This window comes from Danio rerio, chromosome 7 (assembly GCF_049306965.1).
Source record: "Danio rerio strain Tuebingen ecotype United States chromosome 7, GRCz12tu, whole genome shotgun sequence".
Lineage (NCBI taxonomy): Eukaryota > Metazoa > Chordata > Actinopteri > Cypriniformes > Danionidae > Danio > Danio rerio.
The window spans coordinates 15,261,474-15,273,849 of record NC_133182.1 but is presented as its reverse complement, the minus strand read 5'-3'; the positions used below and the strand labels follow the sequence as shown (position 1 = coordinate 15,273,849).

General features: G+C 37.3%; 1 protein-coding gene across 1 annotated transcript in view; it reads right to left on the bottom strand.

The window, feature by feature from the left end:
* sv2ba (synaptic vesicle glycoprotein 2Ba) overlaps positions 1–12,376 on the bottom strand; it is a 39,457-nt gene that overhangs the window by 10,926 nt on the left and 16,155 nt on the right. The window contains 5 exon segments of the mRNA NM_001082995.1: positions 1,043–1,156; positions 1,332–1,421; positions 3,290–3,423; positions 5,947–6,098; positions 9,648–9,828. Of these exon segments, the coding sequence (NP_001076464.1) occupies positions 1,043–1,156; positions 1,332–1,421; positions 3,290–3,423; positions 5,947–6,098; positions 9,648–9,828 (671 nt within the window).

Below are 12,376 nucleotides of genomic sequence, written 5' to 3'. Positions count from 1 at the left end.
AAGTCACGTTAAAAACGCGACGCGTGCTGTTTGTTTATGGAGCTCCGTGCTAGAGTTCTGCTCCCGCGATTTATTCGGAAATTTATTCCCGCGCCGCAGAAATCTGGCGCGGGGACAGCCGCGGGAATAAATTTCCGAATAAATCGCGGGAGCGGTCGGTAACGGGTTTAATTTGGGACGGGAGCGGGCTGTCTAGCAATATCACGGATATTGCTATGCGAATTAGAAAGAGAGAGTCTGCGTGGTGCTTGTGTGTGTGTTAGTGCGCACGCGCGCGTATGAGAGAGAGAGAGAGAGAGCGAGCGAACGAACGAACGACAGCTTGGCTGTCTGGACTGTATACTGGGTGATTTTTGGTTGTGTTCTCCGCTCTAGCGGGACCGGGCGCGGCGGGCAGAAAACGGAGCGGGTTCTCAGGCTAAAACCTGGCGGGTGCGGGCGGAAGCGGGAGCGTTGTCATCCGGAGGTGTGTGTGTGTTTTTGTGTGTGTGTGGTATGGCCAGTACACGACTGTCTCCTTCGTTCGGTTATCCGTGGCACTATCCACTCGCCATAGTGTGGCAGCTAAAATCCACGTCTGCACTATCGAGCGTGTATGAACTGTGATTACTTTTTAAATTGCTGATTAGCTATTGGCCATTTCCCTCTCTGACTGAAGGCAGTCGACCAATCGCGACAGACTGTCATCGGTCCAATCAGCGCAGATTAGCTCCGCGCTAAGGAGGGGTTTGGGAACAAATGAATCACTGGACGATTCATACAGGAGTCGCTGGGATAATTAGGTAAAAATAAATGCAGATTATAAGACCATGAAAGTGTTTTTTGACCTTGCATGCATATTAGACTGTTGTTGGAGACCCTTACAACCAGGATATGACCCTATTTCATGTATAATATGGGCTCTTTAAGTCTTGCATACACTTAGATCTGAAGTAAAAATGGTGCAGGAAAAGGTGGCATTTTGTCAAATCTTGAATGTACTTTCAGATAATGAACTGAATACAGAATTTACTGTTGATTTTGCAACACTGATAGAGCATACCTGCTTAACCAGGGTCATCTGTCTGACCATGAATCTCTGGAAGGCAGTGCCAGTTTCACTCTGAATCTCTATGAACTCGTCATCCTGTGTTTGAGGTGTTTTAATCTGAGAAACCTGAAAGAGACACATTTGTTTCAGACCACATTAGAGATTAGTAATTCATCAATTCAGTGATTAATATCAAGACTTTTCTAAATGGACTATGACAGGGATCGAAGCTGCTTTTTCAGGGTCAGTTGTACTTTGAAACTTTATTTAGTTGTCTGAGAGATTAGAATGGTATCTTTACCTGAAAGACTCTTTCGGGCTCTCCTTTGGCTCTCCAGTTGGTGTCGTGGACTCGCCTCAGGATCATCCAGGCCTCATCGTGTCTTGCACTCTGAAATTCACAGAGTACATGTCATCATTTTTTTTTTTTATGCCAGACAGTCAAGATTTTATTCTATGTTCTGAACAGGGCTTGACATAATGTTTTTGATCACCAGCCACTGTGGCTAGTAGATTTACAACATTACTAGCCCCTCCCCATTTTCACTAACTACACTTTTCTTGTTGGCAAAATATATTTAATATGCATAAATTTGACTTTGACATGCTAAAATGACTTGATTTAGATGTTGTGTTATGTCCACATGCCTCCTCATTTATTTAAAATCTTGTGTGTATTGTGTATTAGCTTGCTCAGTGCGCATGAGCAAATGGGTTGTGTCGCATTGCAATCAGTTTTTATTTCACATGACTTTTCAGGGCTCAACATTAAAGATTTACCTAATTTTTCTGTGACCACACCAAATTATTTCCTAATCACAATTTTTTAATGTGTCAAAACCAGGGAAATATATCTTTATAGGTGAACTTTTTAATTCAACAAAACTTTTCTTTAAAAAAAACAATACATTAAAAAAAAAAAAGAATAATTGTCACATATCTAAAATATGAACAGTAGTCTTTCCTGGCTAAACGAATCAATCAGTCCCAGATCACCAGTAACTACACATAAACGGGGGGTTAATCTCCCATTAAAGCAATTTTATTGTAAACAAATATAATTAAAGCATATTAACAAAAATAACTGTAAGCAAAAGAAAACAGGTTAAACATACCCTATCATACACCCGTCGCAATGTGGCGCAAGACGCGGCGCAATAGTCTTTTGCTACTTTCAGCTCGGCGCAAGGGTCATTTTTAAGCCGTTGCGCCACACTGTTTAAATAGCAAATGCATTTGCGCTCAAATGTGCGCCCATAGGCGTTCTGGTCTACAAAAGCAGGTGTGTTTTGGCTAATAATTATGCATTACCCACTTACCTCTTAAACTTTGTGGCCTTTTTTTTTACTTTGCTTGCTAGGCGTGTCATTTTATCAAACTGGAAAAGCCCTCAGCCACCCTCGCATTTACGGTGACTGAAAAGATATTTTGTATTTTGTAAAACTAAAGAAGATTAGATTCTCCCTTCAAAGACATAACAGAACATTTGTCAAAAATTAGAATGGCCTTTTTTCCTACTTTAAAACTCTCCAGCTGGATCTAGACTGATCACCCTAGCTAGCCCTTGACAATAATAATACATTAGCTAGTAATCTTTCATTACTCGAATTGTAACATTGAGATTATTGTATAAATATAGACGCCTGCCCTGCATTATTTGTGTAATTTGGTTTTATTTTATTTTATTATTATTTTTATTTATTTATTATTATTTTTATTTTTAATATATTTTTTGTATTTATATTTTTTCTATTATTATTTTATAAGGGTTGTTTGATATGTTTGTGAAATGGAAAAAATGTGAAATAAATCATAAACAAAAAAGATTATTTGTATCAAATACGTATATATTTTATATCTAAATATAAATAAACATTTTTCTTAAATATCTGCATGTATTTGTGTATTTAAATATACAACATATACACAAAAATATACATAAAACTTGTTTTGGATACTGTTAATCATGGTTAATCTTGGCCCATCACTATATATACACACACACACACACACACACACACACACACACACACACACACACACACACACACACACACACACACACACACTTTAGTATGATTATTACTTGATTTTTACATATTTATATTCATATATTAATATTCATATTCAAAGACAAAACTGTTAATTGATAATTTTCATTCTTAAATTCAGATTACAATTTTCACAGTAAACAGTATTTTTCTTCTGAATAAATAATTATATATTTATTTAAAGTAAACCATCATAGAACTATTTTACCTCTAGAAGGAAACGAGGACTCTCTGGCATGAACACCAGCCCTGCGAGAGCAGCCACAGAGGGAAGGAAACAAACCAGAACAAACACCCTCCAACTGTGGAACTGGAACTCGGTGCCCATACTGAACCCCCAGCCTGAACAAAACACAAGCCAAACACTCAGAATTCACACAAAACACAGCTTCAACTTTTTCAGATAGCTCTCCAGGCAACAATTCAAACTTTCATTTAAAGATTTTGACATAATAGTAATATTTCCGAGTACTAGGATGTGGCTGGAAGGGTATCTGCTGTGCAAAAAATATACTAGAATAGTGGGAGGTCCATTCTGCTGTGGAAATCAGAGACTAAGCCAAAGGAAAATTAATGAATGAATAAATAAATGGACGGATGATATAATACATGCATTTCCTTTTATCTCTATGGCAAATAATAATTTATTTGTTTCTTTAATTTGTGTAAAATTAAAATTTACAATGTTTTTGCTTTTGCTAGTGTACATTGCTAGTCTTTAAGTTAATTACTGAAAAAAAAAAATGTTTTGGTAATCTTCGATCAAAGTCTGATCATTTGCTTCCATGGTTGGAGTAACCGTCCTTCTCTGTTGACATCCGTTTGACGCTTCGGCCACAATATTTTTTAACCACGACCCTCTTACCGTTAGTTTACTACGAGGGAAAGATGGGCAAAAAAAAGCCTGTATGAACTCATTTGTATGCATGTGTTAATCTTTTTTTATTAGTTGTTTCAAACTGTCTTTATGTAATTTATCATTTAGTTTTCATACGGTCTGTTTCTCTGTAAACGTGAACTTTATTTGTCATTGTATACACTGGAAAGCATAGGTCTCAAACTCAATTCCACAGCTCTGCACAACCTTGCTTCAACCTATTCCAACACAGCTGATCCAAATAATCGAGGTGTTCAAGACTACTAAGCTGTTTCACAATATGCGTTCTGCAGTGATCTTTCGTCCTTGTGTTCTCGTGTAACGTCATCTTCAATTGCCAAAGTTCAGTTCCGAAACTCAAGACAGCAAAAATGGAGGACGCGTGAAATTTCCAGGTTATGTTCCTGATATCGAGGACGCATCGAAGCAGACTTGAGCGCAAAACTTGCTCGAGAAGTCCCAGAAGTCATTGCAGTTGATTAAAGGAGGTGGGAAGCGCAGCATTTTATCTAGATTTATTATTAAAGTTCAGAGATATAACTTATTTATCTCAGCAGTTTCCCTAAATGAAACGGTGAAAGTAAACATTGCCACGAATATCTTCATAAAGGTATAAACACAGTGTGAACAGAGTGTTTATTTGCTGAAGTTCAGACTGAAAACTGTTTAATTTGTATTGTGCAACGTATATCTGCAAGGTCTTTATGCATAGAATATATTGTGAAACGGGAATAAAGAATAAATCGTTGTATGAATGCTGTAATGTTTAAATCATGTTCAATAAAAAATGTGTGAATGTCATGAGGTTCATGAGGTTAACAGAAAGAACAAGGGAGGAAAGCAGCATCTCATTTCTCACAGGAAGCGTTTTCTGTTCTTGCGTTCTACCGAGTTCGTTCTTCTGAGGTGACCTGGCAAGACCAGTCTTTATAAAAACGCAAGTCTGTTCTCTGCATTCTTGCAATTGAGAAACAGCCTAATTTAGTTTGAGACCCATGATGTAAAGAATTCTTGCTTTTTTAGTGGAACCAAACAATCGTTTGTCCTCATCTCAACATCCAACAAACTGACTAAAAATATGAAGTTAAACTTGATTAAAGTAACATAAAAACATTTGTTGTCATGACCTTTTTGTCATATGCTTTTACAGCGCATGTGTTGTATTTAATGATTTTGTTATATCTTTGGCTACACAACCAAAGTTTATTGACGCACTTCATAAACAAAGGAAAGAAGATGTCATATATATATATATATATATATATATATATATATATATATATATATATATATATATATATATATATATATATATATATATATACACATATATACATATATATATATATATATATATATATATATATATATATATATATATATATATATATTCCCAGTCATGGGTTGGGGCTGGAAGGGCATCCGCTGTGTAAAACATATGCTGTTAAATAAATATTACATAAATAAATAGTAGTTGAATTAAAAGATTTTTTTCAACACATTTCTAGACATAACCATTTTAATAACTGATTTATTTTATCCTTGCCATGATGACAGTACATAATATTTTACTAGATATTTTTCAAGACCCTTCTATACAGCTTAAGGTGGTTTAACTAGGTTAATTAGGTTAACTAGACAGGATAGGGTAATTAGGCAAGTTATTGTATAACGATGGTTAGTTCTGTAGGCCCTCGGAAAAAAAATATTGCTTAAGGGCAGCTAATAATATTGACCTTAAAATGGTTTCCAAAAAATTTTAATCTGCTTTTATTCTAGTCGAAATAAAACAAATAAGACTTTCTCCATGAGAAAAAATATTATCAGACATACTGTGAAAAAGTCCTTGCTCTGTTAAACATCATTTAGGAAATATTTACAAAAAGAAATAAAATCACAGAGGGGCTAATAATTCTGACTTACAACGGTATATTTATTATTATATAATTATTTATTCAGAAACATTTTAAGGAATAACAGTAAGGTACCATAATGTGGGATGATTCCCCATGCAGTGAAGGAAGCGTACAGTCCTCCCAGCATCCAGAACAAGCACAGCCAGCTGAGATGTTCTCCTCTCTTGTCCATCTGTAGAAACTCAGCGTAATATGTGTAGACGACTGGAATTGACCCGCCAATCCTGCAGGACACATCACAATTTTTTTTAATCAAGGGGATAGTTCGCCCCAAACCTGAAAAATTCTGTCATCATTTACTCATCCTCAACTTCTTTTAAAGCTGTTTAAGTTTTTTTTCTTCTGTTAAAAACACAAGGGAGAAATGGTAAAAAAAAAAAGCAGCCATTGACTTCCATACACTGCAAAAAATGCTTTTCTTGCTTAGATTTTTTGTCTTATTTCTAGTCTAAATATCTAAAATGTCTTATATCAAGAAGCATTTTCTAGACAAGCAAAACAAATTGTCTTGTTTTGAGAAATAATATGCCAATATTAAGTGAGTTTTTCTGTAAAACAAGCAAAATAATTTGCCAATGGGGTAAGCAAAATAATCTTACATCAAAAGAAAAAACAAGATTAATTTGCTTACCCCATTGGCACATTATTTTGCATGTTTTAAGGAAAAACTCACTTGATATTGGCATTTTATTTCTCAAAACAAGACAATTTGTTTTGCTTGTCTAGAAAATGCTTCTTGATATAAGAAATTTTATATATTTAGACTAGAAATAAGACAAAAAATCTAAGCAAGAAAAGCATTTTTTGCAGTGTAATATGTTTTGTCCATGCGATAGATGCCAATGGATTTCCAACATTCTTCATAATATCTTTCTTTGTGTTCAACAGATAAAAAAAAAACATAAAAATGTAGAACCGCTTGAATGTAATGTGTGTAATCAGTGTAAATGGTGAGGATATTTTTAGGTGAACTATTCCTTTAAGACGTAATCTGTTGGAGGCAACAAACTACATTTACTTTGTTACATTAACTTTTTGAAAAGGATCTACTTTTAAGAGCCGAATTAAGCTGGTACAGGGTGACACAGGTATACCTATATTTCAAATTAAATAATTTTTTCTCTTGGTTATACTAAGTTTCTTTCCTCTTCTCATTAACATATTTTAAAGCACTACATTAAGAAATGCATAGTTTATGCCAGGAATGAATGATGAGTGATTCTATCTTCAAAGACTTGATCGAAAAATGGCAAAGGAGTGTAAAATGGCTCGTGAATTAGTTCACACACTAGTTTCTCTTTTATCGATTTATGAACACTGAGAGCAGTGGATTAAGTGGACATGAACCAGCAGTCAGTCAACACTGTATCCACAACCCAGTCGCAGAGCTGTTCGTTATATAGTCACAAAGTTTTTTTATTGATATGTAACAATAATTTTCTCTTTTTTCATGTTCCTTAACACGACCATTAACTATGCATTTTTTCATGTTCCTCAACACAACTTTTAACCTACTGTAGGCTATTAATTGTATATTGTACCAAGACATTCTCCCTCCTGAAAGTCAAAACAATTTTATTTACACTACACTATAATAATTATAATAGTTACATTTATATAGCGCTTTTCTGGACACTCAAAGCGCTTTACACATTGGGGGGAATCTCCTCATCCACCACCAGTGTGCAGCATCCAGTAAGATGATGTGATGGCAGCCATATTGCACCAGACTGCACACCACACAACAGCTGATTGGTGGAGAGGAGACAGAGTGATGAAGCCAATTATGATATGGGGATGGTTAGATGGACAGAGGCCAGTGGGCAAATTTAAATTCCAACTCTTTTCAAAGGGCATCCTGGGAGTTTTAACGACCACTGAGAGTCAGGACCTCTGTTTACCTTTCTTATCTGAAAGATGGAGCTTACTGAGCAATATAGATTCCCCTTCTATATACTGGGGTATTGGGTCCCACACAGACTGACTAACACCACTTCGGCAGCAACCTAGCTTTCTTATGTGATCTCCCATCCAGCTACTGACCGGGCGCAGCCCTGCTTATGCAGAGTTCAGACTGCATGATTTTCAAAGTAGTCGTGTCACAGATGTTTTCACACTGCTTGACTATCTGGGCTAGCATTTCGTCGCTGCTTTGTTTACACTGCAAGATGGATCGGTGACAGAGACTTTCACATTGCATGACTTTACTATAGGAAGAATCCCCGACAACGTCGTTCAAACTACGTCTCACAGCCAAAAACACGTATTATATCTTTTGTTATTAACTACATAATGAGAAAGAAGCCTTTAATAGGCTAGAAAATGCCCAATATCTCACAGGCATCGGCGACTCATCGGCGATTCTTTCAGATCGCGTCTTTGATAGTTCATACTGTGTGATTGTCACTCATGTGCACGAGCAGCGATTTGCCTGTGATTTCAGGCATTTGTCGGCGATTTCTCAAAACCTGTCAACGTGCCGAAATCGGGGCTAAAATCACGCAGTGTGAACTAGGCATTAGTCTCAGTGGGCAACCATGTGAGAGTTGCAGAGAGCTAGCTGCTGGCTATGAGCAAGTTAATCAGTTCCTAGTAGTGATGTGTGGATCGATACTAAAATATCGATATCTCCGATACCAGTTTGTATGTTCTAGAATCGATTATTTTATTAAAATATCGATATTTCAATATTTTGGAGCAAATATGTAGTTTATTGGAAATAGAAATACAGCGGAAAGTAACCACATTTACCCTAGTTTCTCTGAAAAATGCCAACTTAGTCGGAACTACTTGTTCTTCCGCCTGTTAAGTCATGTGGGTAATATGGCACTATACAACTGCTGATCAGGCTAGCTAATCACTCAGTCCGCTGGCCTGGCAAGAGGAGGAAAGGAGAGGCACAGGTGCTGCTAGGGTGGGACAGACATCGCTTTCAAAGTGCAGCAGGCAGGCACCATCCAGGTACAAGGGGAGAAAATGTGGCGATGTGGCTGTATTTTGTGACAATGATAAAACAACGAAAAAAGGTTCAAAATCTTCAAGGGGACTGGATTAACATGTCACTAAACCAAAAGGTGTGAATGTTTTGTAGATAATCAGGCTGGCGTTTTAAAATATACATGCTCAAATGCTGTCAATAAATATGTAAGTTGGCTCTTTTTTTGTATGATAATTCTTCATCGATAAACAAGAATAACCCGTAATATGTCTCGCATTCAGTATGAAGTGACACTTTTTAGTACACTACTTGTTACTTTAATTTCCCAAACAGTAATTTTTGGGCAAAGAATCGGTATCGGATCAGTATCGCTGATACTCGCCTTTATTTTACTTGGTATCGAATCAGATGGGAAAGCCCTAATCTCAACCGTTAATCAATAAAAAAGACAGGATATAGCAGGCAGGTGCAAATACTGTTGCAGATTATTCAAGATACATGATTATTCCAAGTCTTCTGAGGCAGAATGAATTATTTCGGAGAGACTGATGAAAATAAATCAAAAGTAAAGATAACAAAAATAAAATTACTTTTCTATAAAACCTATTCTTGGCACAAAATTATATTATATTGGAGAGATGAAATGCCATCACATGAATTCAGGAATAAATTACTTTAAAATAACAAATGTATTAAATTAAAATGTAAAAAAATAGTAAGCTTTTTTTATTTAATTATCATTGCAATGACATTTCACAGCATTATTGTTTAACAAAATCAAACTCCATCCATCCAACCAACAAACAAATATTTAAATGCTTTTTGAAAGACTCACCCGATCCCTGAACAGAGTCTGAAGAAGATGAAGAAGCCATAGCCTTGTGCAAAACAAGACAGGAAGGAGAAGATGCAGTTGATGGCCAGTGCGTAGAGTAAACACTGCTTTCTGCCCAGTTTATCAGCCAGACCGCCCCAAACAACAGCACCGATCATCATCCCCACGTACACTATCAAACCTGAACACACACACAACCAGACTGTCAAATACTGAGCAACAATAACACAAGAAATCTGAGCAACATTACCTGTAAAACTTTAACCCTAGAGTGGCTCAGGAAGAATAACAGTTAGGTTCCCTGGGGTCCTCCTGACCCCAAACATTTACAGACCAATTATGTAGGGAAATAAGTCAGTTTGACTTTAAGAAACCTAAACTGTGATTTCATTTTACACACCTTTAAAACAACTGTTTCAAGTTCAGAGTTTTGTGTGTTTAAGTTAGATTTTTTTTTAGAAAACATTAAAGAGTGCCTCTGAGAAACGGAGATAACTTCAGCGGCAGAACCTCTACAGCACCTGCACACGTCATCAGGCCCGTGCAGAGACTGTCCAAAGGGCATGTGCAGAATTTTTTTTTTGAAGAGCGGGGGGTTGGAGGGGTAGGGGGGTTGTTGTTGTCACGCGCGTACTGAAAAGCGGTGTTGTAGCGCGCGTTCTGATCAGCGGTGTTGTCGCGCGCGTACAGCTTTAAGCGGGGGGGTTGAAGCGCGCGTACTCAAGAGCGGGCGGTATATAGGGCGGAATGTGTCGCGGGGGCACTGTCGATCATTTTGGAAGGGCACTTTCTATCCAAGACTAAAAAGGGCATGTGCACTGCACAGGTTGAGCCCTATGTGTGCACGTGCCTGCACGTCCTCATATGTCATTGCAGAACCACTACAGCACCTGCACACGTCATCATATGTCATTGCGATCTCTTGCTTCATATAAGATCAGACGATCGCGACTGCTGTAGTTATTCCAGTTGAGTTATTTATTTGTATTTATCTTCATTAAATCACTGAAGGGATATATTATGTTATCATGATGATCTAGTGTGGCAGTAAGATCTTAATACTGTGCATTTAACACAGTGGCCATTTTCATGTAAACACACCAAACACAACATTAACAATATAGCAGACACTGTAAAAAGCCCATTCCCAGCCACTAGACATTACTGACGGGATATTCGAGTGTCATCGAGTGTCAGAATGTTGTAGGACTGCTATACACAAATTATGATTATGGATTATAGATCGCGAAATTTAGCGTTTTTTATTTTTAAGTTGTTGTTTTTTTCAAGGGTGACGGTAAAACATGAACGCGGTTATGAATATATTAAAACGTGTTTGTTTATTGTAAAAATTCATAATAATGACAAAACAATACTAATTTGTGGATCGCCTTACTTCCGGGTGCAGCTGTGCCTGGTGTATTCTGGGAAATTTTCTTACCCCTTTGTTTCGAGTGTGGTCCTGAAAAATCTTCATTAGAAGTGGTATTCACCCCTTCCCCTTAGCCCTAGCAAAAAGAGAATTGGGACACCCCTACCCCTTGGCATTACCACACAAAATGAGGGATAGGGGTAGGGGGAAGGGCTAAGGGGTAGAATTGGCATTGGGCCCAATATCGCTGGTTCGAGACCTGGTTGGACCAGGATGCTGACTAAATTAGCTAGATAACTAAATTGGCCATAGCCTGTAAATGGGGGAGTGTGTGGGTGTTGCCTTGCACAGAGGGCTGTACTATCAGTGCTGGGATGTGGCTGGAAGAACATCCGCTGTGTAAAACATAAGCAAGAGTTACAGAGTTACATATGCCACTAATAAAGCAGGGAATAAGCCAAAGCAGAGTAAGTGAGTGAGTGAGTGAGTAAAGACCGGACAGCAAAAAGGTTTGGAACAACATGTGGGTTTTTTTTTGTTTTTTTTTTACACAAAATGTACATTTTTGGGAGAAATAATATTAAATGGATATTAAGTTCAAATTGACTTTCTTGAAATTCCCTCATTGAGAAATTCTACTTTAAGGTAAAAAGGTAATTAAAGCGGTAATTCACCCAAAAATGCTAAATGTGTCATTAATTATGCACCCTGATGTTGTTCCAATTCTCTTAGACCTTCATTATCTTTAAAACTTTGAAATTAAGATATTTTAGATGAAATCTTATCCCAGCCCCAAGATGTTACAAATCCAAGGAACCAAAGAACATACCAAGGGATTTCAGTGGATCAACTCCAGTAACACTTTTGTGTGCAAAAAACAAACTAAAAACAAAATAAAAACAACTTTGTTCACCTATATCTTCTCTTCCACGACAGGTCAGGGTGTGCGTTTTTTACTGGCAATTAGGGTTGGGGCCGATAGACGATGCCATCATCCATCGCTGATGGCAAATAGACAACACAATGCTGAGCTGGCATCGCCGATCCTCCACCCCGCCCCCGTCAAGAACCCGCTTGCGAAAAATACACACTTAGGCCCCGTTTACACTAATATGTCTCAGTTTTAAAATGGCATTTTAGAACAAAAATGATCCACATGGGATTTTACCTAGCATTTCTGAACATCCCTCTGTCTGTTGAAAATGAACATCACGTGACCACACACACACACAGCCACACCGTCATGCGCTCGTCCGAGCTCCAGAGAGAAGTGCACGTCGGATAGTTTATTAAGTTGTTAAACGTGATATTTAATTAATCTTGTCTCTATCTATCGACTCTTCTGTTTTTTGAATCT